Source organism: Alexandromys fortis, unplaced genomic scaffold, assembly GCF_014885135.2.
Source record: "Alexandromys fortis isolate MF-2015 unplaced genomic scaffold, M_Fortis_MF-2015_v1.1 scaffold_27, whole genome shotgun sequence".
Classification (NCBI taxonomy): Eukaryota; Metazoa; Chordata; class Mammalia; order Rodentia; family Cricetidae; genus Alexandromys; species Alexandromys fortis.
Genome location: NW_026067952.1, coordinates 11,877,798 through 11,903,518, shown reverse-complemented (window position 1 = coordinate 11,903,518; position 25,721 = coordinate 11,877,798). Strand labels below are relative to the sequence as shown.

Sequence of the window (25,721 nt, the reverse complement as noted above, 5' to 3'; positions counted from 1 at the left end):
AAAAAAAAAACAAATATCTCAAAGGTAGGGAGCAAATTGTTGTGAATGACTGAGGTTTGGAGTACATTTTGGGAGATCTGGACCGGAACCGGTCAAGTTTAAGGCATCAGTGGGACATTTCACTTAGAGAACTTGAGGAGGCTAGGGTGTTGAATTCTGGGGAAATAGGGTGGCCCAGGGACCAAAGGTATGAGGCCTAGAGGGAAGCAGCATACAGGTGTGTCAGGCAGATCAAGGCACACCTTTAGGACAAGAGTCTGACAACAGACAGGGCCAAGGCTGACCCACTTCTCCCAGCTGCCCTTCCTGGCTGCAAGAACACTCAATCTCCCATGACACTATTTATGGGACATAGCTCTCTACCAAGAGCAAACTGAGGCCTTTGGGCCAATATGTCATGACTCAAACTTGACTGTAGTATGCTGTGCCATTCAGGCTAAGGCTGCCCCTCAGGATGCTGCAGAACTGAGAAGTTGCCAGAGACTTGAGTACAACCATGAGAATAAAAATCTAAAACCTTTAACCCCGTCACTTCAATGAGCTTTGATGATGTCTGCTCCCCGCTTCACGGTCAGAGTCTATTCTACTCTAACAAGATGTTTAAGTGAGTCTCATGTGTTGGGACAGTGTCTGGCTCTGAAGTCACAGTAACCCTCTGACTTTAGTCTCCAGAGTCCTGGGATCACAGCATTTTTTTTTTTTTTCTGGGACTGGATCTCACAGTCCAGACTGACCTTGACCTTTGGTTTCCCTGCCTGCCTCTACCTCCCAAATGCTAGGATTACAGGTAGACAGCACCTCAACATTCAGCCTTTCCTAAGCTCAGAACAGAGTTCAGTGTTACCTCTTCCTAGAGAAAGATTCCATTGCTTCGTAGGGACCCACTAACACTTTAGTGACTGTCTGTCAGCACCTTCTTGTTTTCTGTGCACCTTTCCCACATTACATTTGGTACCCTGATTATTTTTAAAACATTTATTTTGAATTGTTTGTATTCACACCAGAAACTGGTTCTCCCCTTTCACTACATGGGTTTCAGGGATTGAACTCAGGTGGTTAGGTTTGGCAGAAAGCACCTGTACCCACAATCATCTCACTGGCCCACATTTTGATTTTATTATTTTTTACTTAGTATACAAAGAAACTGGTCTTTGACATTTTCATACATATATTCACCTCTGCTCCTATTCTTTCCTCTTGTAAACACTATAGCCTTCCTCTTACTTTTCTTGGCCAATCAGATAATATGGGATTATAGACATGTGCCACCGCACCCCACCTATGTGAAGGAGGGGATCAAACCCAGGGTTTTCTGCATTCGAGGCAAGCACTCGACCAAGAGATCATTTTGTGTTTTCATGGGTGAATGTAACTAATGTAAGGTTTCTCCAGCTCTGGTTTTGTGCTATTTACTGTCCTATTCACTTCCCTTCATAAGCTGCTTCTGGCTTCCATGTTTCAGTGCCCTTCACTACCCCCACCCCTTCCTTCTGTATTTGAACCATATTTTACATTTCTATTCTCTTAATGATCCCTCCTGTTTTAAGTGTTATTTTTACATTTCTCTTTTTACGGTATGTATGCGGAGATCAGAGGACAGCTTGTAGGTGTTCTCCTATCATTAAAAACTCTTTGCAGGTTCAGCAGAGAGATGCCCTGAGACAGACTTCAGTCTGCTGGCCACAGGGAAGTTGGAATGCCACAGAGAGCCAGCAGCAACCCCAGAACGAAAGCGAACTCTTCTCTAGGGGGAATGTCTCAGATTAGCATAGTGAAGGCACTAAATAAATAGGATTATAAATAGGATTTAAGGCCACAACTAGGAAACCAATCCTCCCTAACCTGTAGCTAGGAGCTTAGCATTTTAGGGAAATAAGGCCTGGCTAATTTCCTCGGCAAGGGCAGCCTCTTTGCTCTAACAGATCCTGGAAATTGAACTCCGGCCCTCATGCTGGAGGGCAAGCACTCTTATCCACAGTGCCAGCTAGGTGCCTCCCCTTTTAGTTTTTGAAATATATACCTGGCCAAGCAGGCAATAATATACTTCTACTTCTACGCAAATCCAGCGTCCTAGGACATTTAAAAAACAAAACAAACAAAAAACCCAGAGTCTCCTTATCTAGACCAAGCCAGCACTGAACTCAGAGATCAACCCACCTCTGCCTATAGAGTGCTAGGACTAGGGCAGCCTCCCTAAAGCAGTCTTAGCGCCACTGCTCTCTTCTGTTCTAGGAATATTCTTGTGACCCAAGCAACTTGGTTTTATTTTTTTTTTAAGATTTATTACGTATACAGTACTCTGTCTGCTTGTATGCCTACAGTCAAGGAGAGGGCGCCAGATCTCATTACAGATAGTTGTGAGCCACCATGTGGTTGCTGGGAATTGAACTCAGGACCTCTGGACGAGCAGCCAGTGCTCCTAACATCTGAGCCATCTCTCCAGCCCCCAGCAACTTGTTTTGTACCTCACAACAGTACTATTTTTCTCTATATTAACTACCTGCTTAGTTTACTTATATATCTATCAATTTACCAGTTTTCATCTAACGTCTTCTCCCATGTAATTATACACTGTTCCTGAAATACATCCTTTTTTCCCAAAACAATGGCCTTTTGTAAATTTATCCTTTTTTCTTCCTTACCTCAACTCTAGCCCATCTTTCTGTCTCAAACTCCCACAGAGCTATGATTATAAGTATGAGCTACATCTGGCATTAATCAATTTTAAAACTGCCTCTCCATGTCCGTGCTCCCCACCTTGCGCAAAACCCGGGTAGTTGAATTTAAGCCTTACACAGGCTAGGAAAGTACTCTACCTTGAGTAACATTCCTAGATCATTCTTCTTTCCACTCCCAAGGGACTCCTCTCCCTGTGAATGCTCACTTTGTATGTTGTCAGTTCTGTGTGTTCTCTATCGTCTGGTTAGCGTCTTCGGATACACACTCCATTCAGTGACTTTATTCTCCTGCTTTATCTAATTCGCCTACCAACCTCGCATTGTGAAGACTATGCTTCCTCTGGCTGTTTCAGGATTTTTTGAAAGCCGGCGGGACGGAGGAGTGACGGACGGATACAGGGGTCCGGGACAGGACTGGAGCGATGCCTCGGCAGTTAACAGCTCTGGCAATTATTACAAAGGACCTCAATTCGGTTCCCATCACCGCCAGTATTACCTCCAGCCTCAAGAAATCCAACTTTGTCGTCTGACCTCCGCGGGCACTCGCACGCGCGTCGTACACTTACACAGGCACATAACAACTTTAAAAAGCCTGGGTGTTCCACTCCCCCTCTCGCCTCACCTCTGTTACCATCTTTGACCTCTAATGCTAAGTTCGGTGAAGGCACGGTGTCCAAGAACTGGAGGCGACGAAATGAAGGTGAAAACTTCAGTCTGGGGGACCGAGAGACAAGCCCGCCAACCGTGACGTCACAACGCTGTGACGCGCCCGGAGCTCCGCCCCCTCGCGACCTGCGCCGGGAATCCGGGCAGCCTGCGCCGTGGCGTCACAGGTCCGGGCAGGCGTGTTTTCCGTCGGCCCAATGGGAGCTGCGCGCCGGCCTCCCCTTTAAGGAATGTTGTGACCTGACGTCACCCAGGCGAGTTACCTCCCGCAGCCGCCACCACCAGGCTCAGCGCGAGCCCTGCAGCCCTTGAGCTCGAGCCCCGGAGCCCCCGGCGCACCGAACCGCAGCCACATCCCTGAGCCGCGCGCCCCGGAGCTCCGGCTGCGCGCCCCGCCGGGCCCGCGCCATGCCCTCCGACCGGCCTTTCAAGCAGCGGCGCAGCTTCGGTGAGGCCCTGGGGGCGAACTGCGAGCAGGGACCGAGGGATGGGGGTGCCAGCCGGCCCCGATTGCCGCGGGTGACGTCAGCCCCATGACGTCAGGCACCGGCCGGCTGGACCCCGGGTGGGGAGGCCGCTAGGCCTGGCAGGGTCGCCCGCCTCCCTACCGCGTCCCCGGTTGAGGGCTGTGGGGCCGACGGCCCCGGGGGCGGGCGCTGGGGCGGGGCGGGCCCGGAGCCGCCCCTCGGGACGGCGAGGCGGAGTCGCGGGAGGCCTCAGCCCTGCGGGGCCTAACTCTTGAGTGCTGTCCACAGCCGACCGCTGTAAGGAGGTGCAGCAGATCCGCGACCAGCACCCCAGCAAGATCCCGGTGAGTCTGTAGCCCCCGCTGGCCACGCCCTGCCCTACTAGGTCCCGCCCCTGCCTTACGAGTCCCCCGCCCACTATGCTCCAGGTGATCATCGAACGCTACAAGGGTGAGAAACAGCTGCCTGTCCTGGATAAAACCAAGTTTCTGGTCCCAGACCATGTTAACATGAGCGAGTTGGTCAAGATCATCCGGTGCGTGGGCAGCCTCCCGAAGGCCTTGGGTGGGGTAGGGGCCAGGTTCCACTAGGAAGGGGTGGAGTGGGGCGAGGGGACGGGAGATAGGGCACCCGGCCCCTTCTAGGAGGCTGGGAAAGGTCAAGGTCGGGTTGGAGTGAACTTCTAAAGAGGTGAGGGCTAGAGCCCGGGCTGTGGTGGACGAAAAGTGAAGATTCAGAACCATTTTGGGTGGGTCACCCAGGCCCTCAGCAGGCGGCCTCCTCACCTGGCATGCCTCCTGCCTCCGCAGGCGCCGCCTGCAGCTCAACCCCACGCAGGCCTTCTTCCTGCTGGTGAACCAGCACAGCATGGTGAGCGTGTCCACGCCCATCGCGGACATCTATGAACAGGAGAAGGATGAAGACGGATTCCTCTACATGGTCTATGCCTCCCAAGAAACCTTTGGCTTCTGAGTCAGGAGTAAGGGTGGGGGGTGGTTGGGAATTCTGGTCAGGCTCTCTCCAAGGAGGTCCTGGCTCCTAAACTGAAAAAGTCCCTAGTGGGTTAGGCAGAGATGCGACCCCCCCCCACTCCAGGTAGGGGACACCAGCCAGCCTACCATACCCTGGGCCAGTCATATTAGGGTGCTGGCTGGGTTGGGAGTGGGGAGCAGCACCCCTGCTCTGTGGTTTTCTTTTTTTTTTTAAGCCCCTTGCCTGTCTGCCCACCTGTCCCTCATCCACCTGAGGCTTTTGCCTCCTGCCAGAACTTGCCCACCCCTGAAAGGCTGGCTCCCCTTGTCCTGACATGGTGTATGGATCTGTGATCATTTCCTCAGCAGAATAAAGATTGCTCAGGCCTGCCTGGCCCTTTGCCTCCAGCTGCTTGTTTGGGAGTAGGGAGGGCTGCTAGGTGACTGTGGCCACACACTTGTGTCAGTCAGGGTTTGTGGGTTCCCAGAAACCTACTGCTTAGTACAGGATGTCATACAGTATTAGGGGCCAAACTCACCCCACTCTAGGAATAGATGTCATCAGAACAACACCACTGAAAAACCCACACATTTATTAAGTTTAGCCACAACCTATAAAGCCCTGCTCACCTGCTGCTTCCCCCTTCCTTCCTGTGCAGAGTCCAACTGGGGTGCTCCTAGCTTCTCCCCATGGGGCTTGTGGCCAGCTATGAGTCCCCTTTGGTGCCAGGGATGTGCAACCCTGGATTTGAACCTCTTCTGCCTCAGGACTTGCCTGCTGGCAACTCTGGATGAAGGATGGCCTGGCTTCTGGCCCTCCCCCTCTTGTCCATGCAGCCCTGTGCCGGCCAGGGCTACTTGAGCACAAGCATGGCCTCCGTGCCGTCCTTGGCAGTCAAATAGAGACCATGTGTGAGGTAATACTCCCGTCGCAGGAAGGCGTAGAAGTAGTCGGAGATGAGCAGGATCTGGCAGGGGAAGAGAGAATGAGATGTCCTGGGGCACACTTTACTAAGTAAGGCCCCTGTGGGCTGAGACAGTTCCTGCCTGGCACCTCCCATCAAAGCCCAATCTGTGAGCCTACCCGGGGATCTCTTTCCCTCCTGGCACGTACCTAGTTCTGAAAGAGCTTACTGACCACCTGGCAGCTGCCTGCACTTTACCTTCTGCTCCCTTGTTTACACTTCCATCCTTGGGAATCCAGACCAGTGTTCTAGGAAACAGTGCATATACTTTGTCTTTTCCCACAGGCACTCCCCATCCAGCCTCCAGGGGCTCAGGACACAGAACTGCCTCATTTCTCCCATACACACAGCCCACAATTCTACCTTGAAAACATACAATTCCACCCATCCCTGTAACAATCCCCAACAAAGTCACTGTTGTCACCTAAACAGTAACAAAACCACTTCCCAGGGTTCCCTGCTCTTAAACCCTGTCCTGTACCAGAGGGAGCTTAGACCACAAATCTGATCATGTTACTACTTGATTTGAGTTCTCCCAAAGGCTTCTTGTGCTTCAGACTCCTTGAGCTTTGGGTCCTTGCACCTGGTCCCTGCTGCGCGTTACATCACTTCCTGCACTGCCTTTCTAACCAAGGGTCTTTGCGGTTTCCTCTGCATTATCATCTAAATACCTGTCCACTCTTCAACTCTGTTGTAGGCTCTTACCCCTGGCCTAGGTCCTAACCGCTTAACCTCTCTGCTGACATAAACTCATTCAGACTGCAACTTCACACTACTGTGTGACACTTTGTGGTAATACTGCTTCTGCTAAGGATGAACCCTGCAGCCTTTGCTGCTGTGACATTTATCTGCCACAACTCAGTCTGACCACAAAATCAAAAGGGGCCGGGAATCTCAGTTCATTCTCCCCTAAATAAAGCCTCAGAGAGGAACAGGATTTGTCTCACTTGCACTCTTAACCCAAAGTCTGCAACCCTATTCAGTCCAACATGCCAAGACTGAACTAACGAGCTGACATGGGAGTGCCCCACCTCACCAAAGAAGGCAGGCACTACCGGAGACACCACAGTTCTCAAAAGCTTTTGCAGTACCAGCAGCAACCACCTCTTAGTTCACATGGGGAGACAGGCCTTGAATGTGGCAAACATTGAGTAAGAGTCTTGGGGCAGATCAGAGGTTGAGGTAAGTCTCCAGAGCCCTGTCCTGCAGCTAATAGACTTTTCTGAAGGCAGAAGAGCTGCTACAAAGACCCTGGTGGCCAAAAGCACTGATAGTCTCTGGATGGACATTATCTCACTGGGAGGTTAATGGTCTATTTTACTAGTAGAGAAATTGAGGCTCATCTGGGCGGTGGTGGCGCATGCCTTTAATTCCGGCACTCAGGAAGCCAAAACAGGCCTGGACTACAGAGCTAGTTCCAGGACAGACTCCAAAGCTACACAGAGAAGCCCTGACTCGAAAAACTACAAAAACAAAAAAGAAACAAATTGAGGCTCAAGGCATTCAGTTTGTTGGACCAAGGCCATACCTGGAGGGTGATGTGCTGTGGGCCCCGGCCACAAAAGGACACAGGGTTCTGTAACATATTAGCAAGCAACCAGGCAGTCTTTGGCCAGCCTGGTGAAGGCAGCAATCACTGACCTTGAGCCCTGGGGCTTTCTCACCCAGACCCCAAGATGTTCTGTCTGGGAAAGGGAAACCCAGTTCCTGTGGCAGGGTAGGTGAAATCGTGAAATTCAGAATTCACAATTTGTCCCATGGTGATGAGCTGGCTAGGTCAAAGGAAGGCAAATCAAACTAGGTTATTAGGTTGAGACACATCTGGGAATAACAGTTTTTGTTTGTCTTGCAAATTAATGTTGGCAATAGCTGGATGATGGTTCAATCCCAGTGCTCACGAGGCAGTGGGGTCTTTTGAGTTCAAGGCCAGCCTGGGTCTACGGGAATCCACCAGGGCTACTTAGAGAAACCCATCTCAAAAAGCCGATAAGCTGGGCAGTGGTGGCACACGCCTTTAATCCCAGCACTCCGGAGGCAGAGTTTGAGGCCAGCCTGGTCTGTAAGAGCTAGTTCCAGGACAGGTTCCAAAACTACAGAGAAAACCTGTCTCGAAAAACAAGCAAACAACAACAACAACAAAAAGCCAATAATAATAATATTGGCAATTTTATAGGATCCAATCTAATGTGATATGGGAATATACAAATATTAAACACATTATTCAAAAGGACCTGACCTAAAGAAATAACTGTAGGGCCTTAAGAGCAGCTGTTTTTGTTTTTGTTTTTTTATTGTTTGTTTCCTTTGGAAACAGGATCTGAAAAGCCCAGAGTAGCCTCAAACTTGCTGTGCGGCAGAGGACGACCTTGAACTCAATCCTCCAGCTCCCACCTCTCTAGTGCTGAGATTACAGAGAAGCACCTCCTACCATATGAGCAGCCTTAATTCTGTGCACCACATTCCTGTATTACTTCGACTAAAAATTAAAATTCAGGCCCAGCACGGTGGCACATACTTGTAATCCCAGCACTTAGAAGGGGAGACTGGAGGATTACTACAAATTTTTTGTTTTGTTTTAGATTTTTTGAAAAAAGGGTCTCTCTATGTAGCCCTGCCTGTCCTGGAATTCTCGATGGATTCTAGGCTGGCCTCAAATTTAGAGATACCCTGCCTCTGAGGGCTGGAATAAAGGCATTATACCTGGATGATTTCTTCAAGTTCCAGGGTAGCCTGGGCTAGAGTGAGACTATTTCAAAACAAACCCCAAAACCAAACATGGCAAATCAAGTGCATAGAGTTAGCATCAGCTTGAAATCACACGGGTGACATTCTGACAGAAGGGAGCTTGGCCTGCGGATTCTTTCCTTTAGGTTTATTTATTTTACTCTACAGTTTTCCTGCATACACATATGTGCACCACGTGTATGTCTGTATGTTTCCTGCATACACATATGTGCACCACGTGTGTGTCTGTATGTTTCCTGCATAAACATATGTGCGCCACGTGTGTGTCTGTTGGGGTTGTGGATGGTTGTGAGTAACCAAGTGGGATAGGGGGAGTTAAACTGGGATTATCTGCCAGAACAGCAAGTGTACTTAACTGCTGAACCATCTCTCCATCCCCGGGGGTTCTTTAAAAACAAAGAGAACAAGTCTCAGTCTGATAACAAACCAACCTTAGGGGACCTGAAAAATAAAGATGAGGTGCAGAGCAGAGGACACTGGGGAGACCCAACCAAGTATAACATGGTCCTCTAGGTTGGTCCTGGACGAAGAAGACATGACTCCCATTCAGTTAGGAGTAATGTCCCAGAGTGGGTTCTTAATTTAATAAAAGTTCTGTGCAATTTAATTTGTTAACACAGGAAAAGAGTGGGATATATAGGATTTCTCTTTATCTCTGCAACCCTCTACGACTCCAAGACAAATTCCACAAATTCTAGATTTATCTAGAGAAAAACAAAAACAAAAACAATTGTCTTTTTGGCTGTTGGGGTTTTGTTTGTTTTTGTTGTTTTTTGTTTGTTTTGAGAGGGAGCCTCTCTAAGCAGACCAGGCTGGCCTCCACTCAGAGATCCTCTAGCCTCTCTGCCTCTGTACTGCTTGGATTAAAGGTGTGCACCATTCCACTTGTTTTATTTTGAGACAGGATCTCTTGAAACCCATGCTGGCCTCAACTATGTAGCAAAGAATCCCCTTGAACTTCTAAACCCGATTCTACCTCCCAAATGAGGTTACAAGTATGTGCCACCATATATTTTTATGTGGTATTGGGAATTGAATCTAGGGCTTTTTTGCATACTAAGCAAGTATCAAGATACTTGAAAGCTGTATCAAGATAGCAGTGGGGCACGCCTTAGACCCAGCATTTGGGAGGCAGAAGAAGGCATTTCTGGGCTCAAGGCCAGCCTGGTCTACAGAACCAGTTCCAGGACAGCCAGGATGGTAACAGTAACACAGAGAAACCCTGCCTCAAAAAAAACCCAAACAGCCAGGCGGTGGTGGTGCACGCCTTTAATCCCAGCACTGGGGAGGCAGAGACGGGCAGATCTCTGTGAGTTTGAGGCCAGCCTGGTCTAATTCCAGGACAGGCTCCAAAAGCTATATTCTCAGTCTGTTTTGTTAGTTTGTTTGTTTGAGACAGGGTCTTAATATCTAATCTAAGCTGCTCTGGCATTTACTACCTAGCAAGAAGGTAGAGGCAGGAGGGTCAAGGAGTTCAAGGTCATCCTTGGCAACAAGTGAATTTTAGACCCAGTCTGGTACATATGGACTATTTTTTAAATTAATTTTATGTGCATTGGTGTGAGGGTGTCAGACCCTCTGAAACTGGAGTTACAGACAATTGTTAGCTGCCATGTGGGTGCTGGGAATTGAATTCGGGTACTCTGGAAGAACAGCCAGTGCTCTTAAATGCTGAGCCATCTCTCCAGCTTCCATGTGGACTATTTATTGTATGTGAGAATACAATGAACCTCAAAAACATTTTGGTGGGTAAGACACAGTGAAGAATACCTATAATTCCAGCATTCAGGAGGCAGGGGCAGAGGGATCTTTTCAAGTTCAAGGCTAGCCTGATCTACAGAGTGAATTCCAGGCATCCCAAGGATGTAAACTTGATCTCAAAGCAAAAATGGTAAAAGGTGGATTTGACAAATATGTGAAAGACCCAAAATTTCAACTATGTTAACTGTCTAAGTGAAAATAAATATTGAACTCTATTCAATGATGTAAAAGCTGACATACTTAGCAGGAAATGTACTGATGGGATGGCTCAGAAGGTTGAGGCACCTGCTGCCAACTGATGACATGAGTGTCTCCCCAGATCCCACATGATGGTGGGAGAGAACTGGTTCCAGAAGCTCTTCTCTGCCCACATGCATGCGTGGCATGTGCACGACCCCACCACAAACACACACAGAAAAGAACAGGGCATGTTGGTGAAGCACCTAGGAGACCCTAGTCAAAAAGCCCAAAATAGTAAGTTCCAAATAACAATAAAATAAATAAAAGATGGCTTACAGGATGGATTTTGTAACCAAGGAGTACTGTAGCATGTCACTGATAGGGTCTTTGTAGTGGACATATGAGTGCTCAGTGCGTCAAATTTGCATAATAAAGTGTAGAAAAGGGCCCTACTCATTTCGGCACACAGAACTGTCCTCAGTTCTGGGAGGGTGCCATGGCTACAGGGAAAGGATAGAAGGCTAGCTTGGAGCTTGGCCTTTTCAGAGGAAAGCCTGGGCCTGGGACTTTCCAGTAAGACTACAAGAAGAAGGGATTTCCCAGAGGTCCTAGAATTCACCCTGCTCAACAGCTGCAAACCCACAGTCCTTCTCTGCCTGTTCTGAGCAGGAGAAAGTTGAGCAGGGAATAACAAAAGCATGAGCAAGTCAGTAACCGACTTTCTGTTCCTTAAATTTCCTTTTCCTCACGTATAAAATGAGAGCAATCAGCTCTAGTTTATTACACACCAGAGTGGTCTTCCCTAGTCTATACTTAGGATTTAGGGGCCCAAGAACATGCTTGTCCCTCTGCCTGTTTTTGGAAGCTGCCCTGCTTGTTGTGGCTGATCACCCAGCCTCTCGCTTGTATGCTATTTCTACATTCCTATAAGGCTCCTTTGATCCCCAACACAGCCATTTTGTTGTTGTTGGCTATTTTGTTTTTGGTTTTGCTGTTGTTTGGACAGGGTCTCACTATGTGGCTCTGGCTTAGAACTCACTAGGTAAACCAATTTCCCTTGCACTCACAGAACCACCTGCCTCTGCCTCCTGAGTGCTAGGATTAAAGGAGTGTACTAACACAGCATCAGGAGTGCAGGGCTGGGGAGGACAGAGAGGGTGTCTTCCTTATCTAGCTTCGTGGACCCTGAAGGATCTCTTTGTTGCTTTTTCATTTTTGAGGCAGGCTGCCCTGGAACTCACTATGTAGACCAGGCTGGCTTGAACTCAGTGCGATCTGCCTGCTTCAGCCCCCTGGATGCTCAGATTACACTCACAAGCTCTGCACCACACCCGGTTCCTGCGGTATCTTCAGAGCTATCATGCCTCCAAACACTGACGGAAGCCTCTGCTGCTCCACCTGCCCCCATAAGAACCCTATGCTCAGTTATATGACCCCCAACGGGGTGGCATCTGCTACAGCTTTAGAGCCTTTGGCCTGGTACAGGGCTCATATTCTGGGTGCACGTGTTGGTCCTTAGGCTTCTGGCATTACCCTTCAGGCCTTGGCAATCATAAAGTACCCAGGACCTGCTCTTCTCCACGCTGTAGTGGAGACTTCATGAGGTAACCAGGGTCACAAAATTGAAATGAGACTCAGAATACGCTTCAGTGCAGATGTAACAGGAGAGAGAGAATAAAAAGATCTTCTAAGCACCTGGCCAGTCCCTTTAGGAACATCACAACTCCCAGACTGGGGTCCGTTTATAACCCAAGGTCACAGGTGAGTGCAAAGTCGAGCTATATCATCAGCCCTGCTTGTCTACATCCAAAAATCTGAGTTCTTTCCTCCACCCTACACCTCCTAGCTTGGCACTCAAATTGGCCAAGGCTGGCTGATACTCCATGCCCTAACAAGCATTCTGTGGGCGGTGCTCCCCAATTCCCAGATCTGCTACTCTACCAGATTCTTCATAGAAAAGGCAAAGTAAGTCTGAGACTTCAGAGTCAACTGGGTTATCCACCTTGACCAATTGGAGCCTCTTGACTCCAGCTCCTGGAAACTGATGTGATCACCTTAGCATGTCTTGACTCCCTAGGCCTCCTCCTTCTGCTGGAGACACTGACACTCTGGAGGACTTCAGCTGGTTGCCACAGTGGGCCAAGTGCTGCTTCCTTGGCCAGCAGCCTGAAGTCTAGACAAGTAGAAGCCAAGGAGGCTGGCAGCTGAGTGTGGAGCGCTGGCCTACCCACTCTGGCCAAACAGACCCTGCAAGGGAGGGGACGGAGCCTCACCTTCCAACTCTAAAGAGCAAATCAGCAGGAAAGGGGGAGTGGTGTCACAGGCCTGCAAACCCCGCACTTGAGAGGTGGAAAGAGGAGGACCAGAAATTCAAGTCATTCTCAGTCACTTAGTAAGTCTGAGGCCAGCACGAGCTAGAGGAGAGAGATCCTGTCTCTAAAACAAAGAAAAAGTCAGCGAAATAACCGGGCTTCAAGTCACTGTTACCAGGTAGGACTGCAGACTGGTGCCAGAGCAGCAATTGTTATTACCTGGTCCTTTCGATTCTCAAAAACATTCCTGTTCAACACTATACCGAGTCCTCACAGCCCCCTTCCTACTCAAGAAACGAAGAGTACAGCCCCTCCCCAGATTACAGCAGCCTCCTCCACACCAGAACTGCGCTCACAACCCCTTCTCTTTCTGGCAGCATACAGTTGGCAGTCTGAACCCAATCACATTTATCCTTGGTTGAGAACTAATGGTTCAGCCTTAACCTCAGCATAGCGAGGTCCCTAAGGGCCGTGTAGTTCTGACCACTGCAACCCTGGAATGTTCCCATTCTTTGTCAGCAAGCACAACCAATGCTACACAACCACTAGTAACACGCAGCGCTACCCTCTCCCTTGGGTATCCCTTCTCTCTTTCTCCCCCCTCCTCCTCCTGCTCCTCCTAGTACCCAGCTGGACCCTGTATGTTCCCCAGAACTACATTTAGAAGCCACTTTTCTCAAGCATCCACAGTCCTGGCTCCACGCTCCCAGCCCCACGGTGAGCCCATCACACTGCTCTGCCCTGCTTGTTTACTTGTATTCTCTCCAGACTGTGGGTTCCTATGTCTCATTCACCTAAAGAGCTACAGAGAACAGTAGTTATATGGATGGAGCATGCTGAGATCTCTCCTGCAAGACGTAAACAATCAGGAGATTCCTCTCATATAGAGCAAAAGAAGATGACCAAGCTGTTCGCTCGCTCTATCTATCTATCTATCTATCTATCTATCTATCTATCTATCTATCTATCTATCTACCTACCTACCTACCTACCTACCTACCTACCTACCTATCTACCTACCTATCTAGTTAGTTATTTGGTTTTTCGAGACAGGGTTTCTCTGTAGTTTGGAATCTTTCTGGAACTCCCTCTGTAGATCAGGCTGGCCTCGAACTCACTGAGATCAGCCTGCTTCTGCCTCCCAAGTGCTGAGATTAAAAGCATATGCCACCACTATCCAGCCAAGATGTTTTAGTAAGGGAAAATAGAAAATACTTCCATCATAATGAACACATATACACACAAACTCTCCATGAGTACATGATACTTGTAAATACATGGAGAAAGGCTCAGAAGGCCAAATGAGCACATAATCCAGATTACATGGGCCTGTTCCCTGTAAACCTTCCTTAAGAATGAGCCACTATTATAATTTTAAAGTAAAATTCACCTGTGTTCTCTGTTCTTAAATTTATTTAGGGTGTCTGAGACTCTTTCGCTTTTTCTTTTAGAAAGACAAATTCATGAGAGCTGTGTGTGTGTGTGTGTGTCTGTCTGTCTGTCTGTCTGTGTGTGTGTACATAAATCACTGGTCAATTTTTATACCTATAATCCCAGCACTTGGGAGGTAGAGGCAGGAGGATGAAGAATTCAAGGCCAGTTTCAGCTATCTAGAAAGCTGGGGGTAAGGCTGGGTACATGAGACCCTGTCTAGAAATTTCAATAGGAAAGAAAAAGAGACTGTCTCTTTCTCATCTCATCGTTTATGAACTGAGCATTGCCCTGGAAGTTTGCTGTGTAATCTAAAGAGCACACTATTCTCCACATTTCCCATGCCAGCATGTGACTGATGGCAACAATAGGACCCACAGGCAAATCTACTACACACTATGGGGTGGGAATTATCGCCCTAAAATCTGGGACTAAGACACTGTAACCTAAAGAAGTTAAATCACCTGCTGCAGGTCAGCAGTGAGGGAGTTGGAAGAGACCTCAAGCAGTCAAACAGTAGACTTCAGTCTTCTCTCTCACGCTCAAGCGCATGCACACACAAGCACACATGCCTCATTAGATGGTTTACGTAGGTCATTTCCTGTTACTGACTCTGAGGCCATGGTAATTACCAAATGATGTGAACTTACCACATGATGAAAAATATTTAATGGCCCTCAAGAGAAGAACAGAGCCTTAGTCATTGGAGTACCTGCTGGGGTAACTAGTAATATACATATATCCATTCTGTAATAGGGCATGATCCTTTTCCTCATGAACTCAATAGGTCAAGCTGTTCTATGCAGTCTGTATAAACAAGCTGATCTGGACAATGGAGGTCTGGGTTCTGGGCACCCATTTGGCATCTGTTGCCATTTGGCACACAGAATAGCTCTTATCTGCATGTACCAGGGAGTGAAAGAGGAGGCTAGAGGAAAATACCTTTCCCTGCTAGAAAGATATTCATAAGAACAGGCTGGGAAGGAGCACATGTCCCCAGATGCCTGATACCTTAATAGAAACATGCCAACACAGAAGCAGGACCTGACTTGGCTGTGCAGGACATAAGAGGCCAGATGTGGCTGGAAGGAAAAGGACGGAGACAACTACATACTGACCTCAGTCAGATGTGAGACCTCACCTCCACCTTTCTTTCCCTCTCATTCCCTCACACCCTCCTCACTTTTTCCCTCCCTGGGGCAAGGTCTTGGAATGTACAGGTTAGCTTGATTTACCCCAGGGAGCTTGGGCTGATTTGGAACCAAGGAACCTCCAGCCTCAGCCTTTCAAGTGCTGAGATTATAGGTATCAGACACTTTAGGTATCACCCAGCTTTTCCTGGTTCTTGTTACTACTCTGAGTCCCTCCGGCCTTTGTCTGGCCTCTCAACAGGGAAGCCATCTTGTTCCTACCAGATTCCTTCACCAGTTATGCACATCCGGCTACAAACCACATGGTATTTTCTCTGGCTACCTTTGGTGTGCTCATTTATTCACTCATTCATTTAACAAATATTTTTATTTTTTAAAGTTTTAGTTATGTATTTTATGTGCATTGTTGTTTTGCCTGCATGTATGTCTATGTGAGGATATCAGATTCCCTGGAACTGAAGTTACTGACAGTTGTGAGCTGCCATGTGGGTGCTGGGAAGAGCAGTATTGCTATTAATCACTGAGCAATCTCTCCAGTTCAACAAATACTTTTCTAAACACTGTTCTGTGCCTCTCACTGACTTGGTAGTTGGCGACCTACAAGGGAAGAAGTAGATCCCTACCTTCAAGAAGTTCATGGTCCAACAAGAGAGAGACAGCATGGTAGGGGAAGGAAAGGGAGGCCACGGAAGAGCTAGCTAAGAGACAGTGAGGTGGCTCAGCAGCTTAAAGTGCTTATGTTTGTCACTTCACATATCTACCACACACGCCTACATACACTCACAGACAACAATACATAGGCCTGGAGTGGTGGTGCTCACCTTTAATCCCACCCAGCACTCAGAGGCAGAGGCAGGCGGATCTCTAAATTTGAGGCCAGCCTGATCTACAGCAAGAGTTCCAGGACAGCTAGGGCTAAACAGAGAAACTCTGTTTCAAAAAAAACAAAAGAGAGAGAGAGAGAAATAGAAATAGTGTCTTTAGAAGGTAGGTAAGAAGCCAGCGATGGTGGCGCACGCCTTTAATCCCAGCACTCGGGAGGCAGAGGCAGGCGGATCTCTGTGAGTTCGAGACCAGCCTGGTCTACAGAGCTAGTTCCAGGACAGGCTCCAAAGCCACAGAGAAACCCTGTCTTGAAAAAACAAACAAACAGGCTGGAGAGATGGCTCAGTGGTTAAGAGCATTGCCTGCTCTTCCAAAGGTCCTGAGTTCAATTCCCAGCAACCACATGGTGGCTCACAACCATCTGTAATGAGGTCTGGTACCCTCTTCTGGCTAGCTGTATACAAAATAAATAAATAAATAAATATTAAAAAACAAACAAAAAAGAATTAAAAAAAAACCTTTAAAGGTAAGAAATGACGCCAAGAACTTGGTTGCTCTCTGCAGTTCAGCCACCAATATACATCATCCTACTGTCTTTGGTTTCTCTTGCTTTTGATGGCACCTGAGGAGTGCAGACCGTCTCCCAGTATTAAGAAGCCTCCTATCATAGAGGCAGCATCCCATAGATGCCTCATAAGCACTGCCAATTCCACTTCTTGAGCAAAACTAGAGAGTCAAGACTGAGGAATATTTCTTTGGAGTTCACCAACCTCCCTAGAGGCCGAAGCAGGTCCAAGATCATCACATGCAAGCCCTGGGATATATGCAAAAGGACGGAGTTCTGGCAAGCAGAAGGGTTATTTTAGACACTACACTGAATCCTATAGGTTTCTGCCCTTGTAGGACATGGGTAGAGATGCTGCTCATTTACCACCAGAAACCACCACTAGGGCTGAGACCTCTCTTGCTGTTCATATACCAAAGGTGGGTGGGTTGGATGTAAATTCTCCACGACATCCACACAGGAAACACCAGTTCCAGCAACTCACTAGCAAAAGCTTAAACTCCTGCCCAAACTGCTAATCCTGGAGACAATAGCTCCCTGAGCCTATCCTCTGATACCATTAGTCTTTCCAAACAGCTCTGCCTCCAACCCATTCAGGGGATACCTGCCTATGCCAATGGCACTAAAATGATCAACAGTACAACTGATTCTTTTAAGACTTCAACTATGAGGGTAGAGTCTAACATAAAAGAACATGGCAGACTGAATAAGGGAACTTTAGGAAGGATATAGATGATTTCACAAAGACTTTCCAGACCTCCAAGAAAGGTAGCTAAAAGTACAAGCCTCTGAATTTGTTTTTCATATTGAACCAAGATCTTTAGGAGTGAGACTTAGGAATCCTTTTACTAATTAAACAATGGAGGCTTGGGGTTAGAGAGATGGCTCAGTGGTTAAAAGCACTGGCTGCTCTTCATTGAACCTGAGTTCAGTCTCCAGCACCCACATGAAAGCTCACAACTATCTGTGACTCCAATTCCAGGGAATCCAACATCCTCTCACCATATCCATATATATATATGCAGGAAAAAACACGAATGTACATTAAAGAAAAATTCTCGCTGGGTGATGGTGGCACAGACCTTTAATCCCAGCACTTGGGAGGGAGGCAGAGGCAGGCGGATCTCTGGGAGTTCGAGGCCAGCCTGGTCTACAAGAGCTAGTGCCAGGACAGGCTCCAAAGCTATAGAGAAACCCTGTCTCGAAAAACAAAAACAAAAAAATTCTTTTAGAGCAAAACAAAACCAAAGGCTAGGGATGTAGCTCAGTTGTTAAAATGCTTGCTGAACATCCGGGAAGGCCTGAATTCTATCTGCAGCACTGCATAAATCAGGAGTGGTGAAAACACAGGAGGTGGAGGCATGAGGATCAGAAGACCAAGGTCACTGTTGGCTACACAGTAACTCTGAAGCCAGCCTGGGCTATATAAGACACTGCTGTTCGTTCTATTGTTCACCCAACAGCCAATCCATCTCCCTGCCTTTGCTTCTGCTGTCCTCAAATCACAGGACTGCTTCCCCTTGACCTCCTCACCACACTTCACTTGATGTGCCTACTGACAGTGCCAACAAGCCACAGTTTTAAGAGCGGGGTGCCTCTGAAGTTACGCCTTACCTGGATTTGTTTCTTGACTCCACTGACCCCGAGTGCAGAGCCTCAGTCTCTCATTTGTAAACTATGGATAGCAGTTGTTCTAGATTTGTTGTAAGGATTCAGTGGAGCAGCACTCAGTGTGGTACCCAATACATGCACAACAGATTCAGTTTTACACTGTTCACTTCCCCATCCCTTCTACCCTATGACAGAGGAGCTCTCCCCACTGCATATTCAAAACTAGAAGATGGGAACAGGGTCTCAGCTGACTCAAAAAGAACCCCTGACCTTGTGCTATCCTCAACTCTTACCTGCCCAACGTTGAAGGTCAGCGTGATGGCATAAAAGAAATTGGAGTTGGCACTTCCTGCATAAATCCAGAGATGCCACAGGACAGGGAAGAGAAGAGAGCAGACGATGATGATGCAGGTAAGGACGAAGATGTTCCGTAGGACTGCAAAGACAGATGGCCATTAGCCCATCACTCCTTCTCCGACAGCCACACAGGACAGGGAGCAGCTCACACGGCAAAAAGGCAGCGCACGCCCAGAGATACCGTGTTCGGAGGCAAACCTCCGACCCAGGTCAATGGCTCCCATGCCCATCACCACTGGAAATCTCTATTTGGAGACTTTCTTTCACCTGCAGGCTTGTCTGCCTAAAAACTAGTCACAGTCAGCATTCCCGTGAGTGCTTCCAGGCATAACAGTGAGGCCATTTCATGAAGGCTCTGCTCTTTACTCTCCAACCTCACCACTTGGGTTACTACACGGCCATGAGGTCTCATGGATGAGAACGGGGCAGAACCGGCATGATTAGAGTTCCAAGTGGATCTGCATGGGACCATGGCCCACACGGTAAAAACGCACTGGCTCATGTGCTTGTATTGCTCTTTAAATGACCCTTACTCTTCCTCAGATGACTTACAAATCTCTCTTCCCATCCTCCCAAACCAAGGTCTCACGTAGCACAGGCTGGCCTCAAACTAGCTAAAGATGACTTTGAACCCCTGATACTCCTGCTTCTACCTCCCAAATGTTGGGTGCATACCACAACAGGCCACATTTTTAAATTAACTTATTTTCTTTTATGCATATAAGCATTTTGTGTTGTTCCTACTTCTTCACTGGTTCAGACTCAGTTTTCTTTTCTTTTCCTTTCTTTCTTTCTTTCTTTCTTTCTTTCTTTTTTTCTCTGTTTTTAAAGATAAGGTCTCACTATATAGCCCTGGATGGCCTGTCTCTGACTGAAATCATAGAACTAGGAACTACTTGGACAATCAGGCTCCTCAAGTTTTATCCTGGCTGGGGTTGTACCAGGGATCTGCCTGCCTCTACCTTTCAAGTGTTGGAATTAATGGTGTGTGCCATCATGCCCAGAAAATTGGGGATTTACAAAATGAAGACAATCCAGGTCATGTATCTCAGTTCTACAACCACTGCACAGAAACACTATACATTGTCTAGAAGCTCATACATTGAAAGGGGACTGGATAACATAATTTTATGCTCTAGCTGCAAATAACAGGAGTGTCCCACCAAGATCAAATCGGAGTCCTAGGGTACAGCCCAGGCAATGGTTTTGTAAGTCTCCTGGGTAACAGTCTGCCATAGAATCACCACTAATATGTGGACAAACAGGACAAAGTAGTTTGAATTTATTTTTAAAGCTAAGTGTTTGCTTGGTTGATTTTGTTTTTTGAAACAGAAACTCATATAGCCAGGCTGGCCGTCAACTTGATATGTAGCCTAGGATAAGACAGTCTTAAACTCCTGCTCCTTCTGCCTCCACCTTCCAAATATATATCATCATGCCCAGCTATAGTTCACTCTTTATAAAGAAGGGTCAGAAACTTCTTTTGCTATTATTAGTATTTAAAAAGTCATTTTAGCTGGGTGTGGTGGTCACCCCTTTAATCTAGCACTCAGGAGGCAGAGGCAGCCTGGTCTACACAGTGAGTTCTGGGACAACTAGAGCTACACAGAGAGACCCAGTCTTGAATCAACACAAGTCATTTAAAATGGAGACAAATATTGATAGTTGATTGTTTCATGAACCACCAAATAAAAAGTTTTAGAAATCATTTTTCAAACGTTAGTGGTCTAGGAAATCCCATAATTTGGACACTAGCCTGGAGGCCTGAACAATTGCCTTTTCCAGTCTGGAATTTCCATAGTCCAAATGGTCAACACCAACAAGCCAAAGCCTGATTCAGGTCTCCTGAAACCTGCCAGGGAAGCTTGTGACTCTTCCTCAGGGAAAGCAATGTTTATCCTACACATTATTATATTGTTATCATGAGGCAGCATTAGAGACTGAAGACAGGAGAACGGATCTGCTTACTCCTCCACTCTGCGATTCTAAATTTCAGTTCGCAGTGGTTCTTTCTCATCCTCTATAAATACCTTGACTGACAAGCACATGTATTATTTCTAGAATAAAACTTGTAGGGCCTGGTAGACCAAGTGGTTCTTGGCACTGTGACCCAGTCAGAGATAGAGGCTCCAATGGGGTGACAGAAAAGAGACTGGGTACAAAAATGAAAGAGGTTATGAATGCAGCCTCTGAGCTGCAAAGACTTCTCAATGTGCTTGGAAGACCTTCGCTAGCGTCCAGTTGGATTGAGGCCAGTGGTGACCTTTGCAGGAACAGGGAACTGCTACTGACTCTTGCTGGCTGGAAAGCTGGGAGATTAAAGCTTATGCCAGAGCAGATGGAACTGTGGACCTGGGGCACAGGACAGCTTGTTCCAGGCACCCAGAGGTGTCAGAGATGACCAAGGCCTACACCTTTCATCAGACCTGGTAGGTCAGATGGAGTCAAGTTCCTCAGACATTCACGGGGCTGTTTATCCAATCTGTGGCACCACACTGAAGAACAGGAACTTCTGACAAGGCCCTTTCCCCCTTGAGCCTCAGACAATCAGAAATAAAATGTCACTTAAAGTATCTGGTCTCATTAGGAGGGTCATAGAGGGAATCAGGGGTTTCAAAGGTCAAAGAGATTTTTTTTCTTAAATTACATCCTAGATAAATGAGAACTTACAGCACAATGCTTATGATTTATTTGTATATTAATCAACATTCTTTTACCTTTATACAATAATTAATTTAAAAAAAACAAGAAGAAATACAGCACACATTCAACTCCAGCCCTGTAGTAGCTGGCTTTGCATCTGGACCACTGCAGGCTGGCACCAGCTCTGCCAGCAGGCTGTTCTCTAACACCACAAGTATGCATCCCCATGACTCATCCTAACCCAAGGCTACAGAAGCGAGTGACTGAGGTTTATTTATTTATTTGTTGCTGTTGTTTGTTTTTATCAACACAGAGTTTCTCTGTGTAGCCCTGGCTGATCTGGAACTCTGAGATCCACCTGCCTCTGCCTCCCAAGTCCTAGAATTAAAGGCATGTGCCACCACCACCTGGTGTGATCGAGAGTTATACCTGGGGCACTGGCCAATACAAGAAATGAGGTGAGGTAGGATCAGGGAGATCAGCTAGTGTTTCAATGGGACCCTATAACATTACCTATATTTGACTAGGACAAAAGACTTCACAAAACCTGAATAGACAAAGTCTACTCAGAGGTCCCAAAGCCCAGAAGACACTCATAAGTGAGTATAATAACTCATAGATGACAAGCCCCAAACAGGTGCTCCAAACATGAGCAGTCCCTATACAGGGCAAAACTGACAGCTACTACTCTGAACAGGAACTTCGGATAAGCTGTGTCTCTAAACTCCTTGCCCAACCAATTAGCAACAGCCTCTACTTAAGAGTCAATTAGATCATCCAGGTTTCTGGAAACTCCCTCCTCCTTCTCTGCCTTATCATCCCTGTGGGCATAAAACAATTTATTTCAAGTATTAAAATATATATATTTATTTCAATGTCTCTGGCGTCTAAGTCTGAAGCTTTGACGGTGAGAATGTGTAGGGCAGCCCTGGCTAATTATCACTGATAACTCATTATATTAAAATGTTTCCTTCCCAGACTTAAATACCCATGAAAGATACTCTTTGAGAGAGAGAAAGAGGGGTCTCCTACGTAGCCTGGAATTCCCTTATATAGTTCTGGCTAAACTCAAACTTTCTATCCTCCTGCCTCAGCCTTTGAAGTGTTGGGGTTAAGGACCCACACCAGGATGCTCTCTTCAGCTGAGGGTTGGAAAAGGAAAAGTCAGAGGCTCAGAAAGGCTGAAACAGCTGCCTGGGAAGTCGGGACACAGACTCAAGTTCTAGTCAGTCGACAGACCGAGTTCAGCAATGTGAGATTGCTGCATAACACCTCTGAGAAGGGACCGGTATTCTGTGCAGGGTCGAGGGCAAGGCCAACAACATGCTTCAGAGAGGGAAAGACTCGTGTCTGAAGCCCTGCCCTCCCACAGACCAAGGCATGCCCATATACTCTGATTGCCTCATGATTCATCCCTGGGTGATTCTCGTCTGTGAAACGAGGATGTCATGAGCGGATGATGCTGCCTCCTCTCAGCTCAAGCTGGTCACCACGCCACCAGGCCCAAGAGTCACACCTGGCCTGGGCTGGCCCTGCCCACTTAGCTGTTTACCTTTACACTGGGGCCTACACTTTCAGGTAGGTTTCCTGCCTGCAGCTGGTCAGTTTCACTTCCTGCTTGACACCCAGACAACCCCAAAACAACAACAAAACTAGCTTGCACTTGGAGTTCATTTCTGACACTTGGCTGTGTATCACAACTCCCCTCCCTTTGGAAGACAGAGAACCGGTAGGGTAACTGGGATCTGCTTCCTTCAAGGACAGCCGTCAAAGCCCTTCCTGACAGTTTTGTGCCAGAGCCCATGGCAGATGACAGAAACACTAAGGCAAAGAATACCAGCCCCGAGGGAGCCTCCAGACCCTGAAAAGAACTACCAAGGGAGGGGGGGAGTAAGGGCCCAAACGACAGAAAGACTGGAACACTTCTGAGATGGGTAGAACTGAGAAGGGTCTTCGTAGGAAGGAGGAAGACAGGTGTTCAAAACCTGAGGCTACAGCTGCACTTGTCCAGTAGGAAACTTGGCCATTGTCCAATAGGAAGACTGGCCATATGTGGCGCCCTACATTTGAATTTAAATGAAAATGTTGGTTTCTGCTGGCACCACGACTCACTCTGTAATCTCAGTATTCAGGAAGCTAAAACAGGATGACTGCTTCTAACCTGAGCACAGCCTAGGCTACACAGTGAGTTTCAGTCTAGCCAGGGCTACAGTCTAGGCTGTGTCTCAAACAACAAAGAACAAAATCTGTGCATGGAAGGTTACCCCTGGAATCCCAGATCTGAGGGAAAGGCAGGAGGACCAAGGGCATCTTCAGCTACACAGTGCGCTCAAGGCCAGTTTGGGTTATGTGAGACCTATTTCAGAAAGCTGGGAGTAGGGAGAAAACAAAAAAATTAGTCTCTGTATATTAGTAGCCACTCTATCGGAATACGCCCTGGACATGGTCATCAATACAGAAATCAAGGCGAGGTTCCCAGAGCTAGGCGTCAATCCTAATCTTCCACAGCAGTCACAGAACCTTGAACAAGTGGCTCTGCCTTTCTGCACCTCAGTTTTCTCATCTGTATAAAAGAGATTCTTACCTCAAAGCCTGAGGCAGAGACCAAATGAGCTAATGATTGACAATGGCCAGGTGCAGACAAGTGCTCTATAGATGGTAGTTATCTGTCTTTTCATCACTCTCTCAGCACCAGGGGGCACAGGGGCACAGCACACATACTGCCTCTCTTTCTCAGGGCTGCCAGCACAGCAGGCACCCAGTAAATGCTCATCAGCTCCCTCCTCCCAGCTGCTTTGCCCAAGAGTTAGATGGACTGGAAGGCACCCCACGAAGAGAGTCAAACTACTCACATCTGTAAAGATGGTTCCACACAGGGAAGAAAGCCATGTAGAGGGCCACATCTCCCACAGTTGGGTAGGACTTGAAGATAGAGATGATGGCAATCTGGATGAACATGAAGAAGATGGGGTGCTCCCTGGAGCAGGGCAGGGAAGACAAACATGCAGAAAGATTAGCCAGGGACCAGTCCAACTCTTATAGACTCCTGACCCCATTCTACAAACCAAAAGTACTCCCTAGGGGAACTCAGGCAAAGGCTGCCTTACTGCTCACAAGGCATGGATGGCCAGGCCCCACTAGCAGAGCAGAAAAATGCAGAGATCAAGAAATTCCCAGAGGTGGCAAGAAAGACGAGACAAACACCAGCAAACCAGTTTACAGGGACACTGCCCATCAATAGCCACCTCTTATCTACCAGCTTTGGGCCTGGCCCCCAGGAACCAAAGCAAGAAAGCAAATTAAGTCAGCATTCCTTATTAGCAGCCTAAATGACTGCTTATTAGAGAAATCAGGCAGTCTCTCCCAGCAAAGGCTCTTGGCAACAGGGCCCAAGACAGGTAGTGCCTGCTAGCTGATGGCTTGCTCACTGACAATTTGGTCAGAGCAATATGTACACCCTTAGTGTCCAGAAAGAGAACTGAAAGTTACATGCAGCATCTTTAGCTCTTCAGGGGCCAGGATTCATTCATTCTCTCTCTCTCTGTTTTTGTTTCGAGACAGAGTTTGTTTGTAGCTTTGGTGCCTGTCCTGGAACTAGCTCTTGTAGAGCAGGCTGGTCTCGAACTCACAGAGATCCACCTGTCTCTGCTTTCCAAGTGCTGGGATTAAAGGTGTGTACCACCACCGCCCGGCTCTCTCTTTTGTTTTTTAAGATGGGGTCTCATGTGGCACAGGTTGGCCTTCAACTCGCTACATAGTTGAGTCTAACCTTGGCTTTTTCTTACTCACTTCCCTTTAGCTCTTGCTGTGCTCTCAGAGGGCCACCATAGAATGAGCCCAGTCCCCCCCTCTCCTGACTGTCACTGCAAGACCCGGGAAGCACCAAGGAGAGGAGATGATGTTATTAGGAGCTCTGTAGACACACAGCTCCATCACTGACTTCATTTTCCTTACCTAGGAAGGACAGGAGACAGGAATCTCTTGATTCCTGATCCTCTTGCCTCTATTTTCTTAGGTGCTAGGATTACAGGCAGCTACCGTGACTGCCTCAGAGTGGAATTGTTGGGACCTTAAACTAGTAACAGCTGAAACTGACTTTAAATTAATGAACTGCCATGGCTCCCATTCCCTGAGCCCTTTATTCTATAATGATTCTGTAAAAAGTTTTTCCTGCATCATCTCAGACGATCCTCACAGCACCACAGCCAGCCCTCTGGGTAGATTCCTGTCTCCTTTCCTTCCTAGGTAAGGAAAATGAAGTCAGTGATGGAGCTGTGTGTCTACAGAGCTCCTAATAACACCACCTCCTCTCCTTGGTGCTTCCTGTGTTTTGCTTGCAGCGACAGTCGGGGGGGGGGGGGGGGGGGGGCGCCTGTTTCCTGTGCCCGCCGCG

The 25,721-nt window shown here is 47.6% G+C and overlaps 2 protein-coding genes across 2 annotated transcripts in view; one reads left to right on the top strand and one right to left on the bottom strand.

The window, feature by feature from the left end:
* Positions 1-3,557: 3,557 nt before the first annotated feature.
* Map1lc3a (microtubule associated protein 1 light chain 3 alpha) lies at positions 3,558-5,178 on the top strand. Its single transcript, XM_050151141.1, has 4 exons — positions 3,558-3,792; positions 4,100-4,155; positions 4,240-4,346; positions 4,621-5,178. Exons 1-4 carry the CDS (start codon positions 3,753-3,755, stop codon positions 4,781-4,783), a joined length of 366 nt encoding a protein of 121 aa, XP_050007098.1. The 5' UTR covers positions 3,558-3,752; the 3' UTR covers positions 4,784-5,178.
* The window catches only part of Pigu (phosphatidylinositol glycan anchor biosynthesis class U), a 96,950-nt gene continuing 76,193 nt past the window's right edge, over positions 4,965-25,721 (bottom strand). The window contains exons 10-12 of the mRNA XM_050151135.1: positions 24,181-24,305; positions 18,622-18,764; positions 4,965-5,750 (exon numbers count right to left, since the gene is read on the bottom strand). Coding sequence (XP_050007092.1) covers positions 5,637-5,750; positions 18,622-18,764; positions 24,181-24,305 — 382 coding nt within the window. The 3' untranslated portion in view covers positions 4,965-5,636. The remainder of the gene's footprint in view (positions 5,751-18,621; positions 18,765-24,180; positions 24,306-25,721) is intronic.

What these genes read in the sequence shown, in the direction of transcription:
- Map1lc3a (XM_050151141.1), top strand. Translation starts at nt 3,753, where the DNA reads ATGCCCTCCGACCGGCCTTTCAAGCAGCGGCGCAGCTTCG. An exon ending in CAAGCAGCGGCGCAGCTTCG is followed by an intron (nt 3,793 to 4,099) that starts GTGAGGCCCTGG and finishes TGCTGTCCACAG; the next exon opens with CCGACCGCTGTAAGGAGGTG. An exon ending in AGCACCCCAGCAAGATCCCG is followed by an intron (nt 4,156 to 4,239) that starts GTGAGTCTGTAG and finishes ACTATGCTCCAG; the next exon opens with GTGATCATCGAACGCTACAA.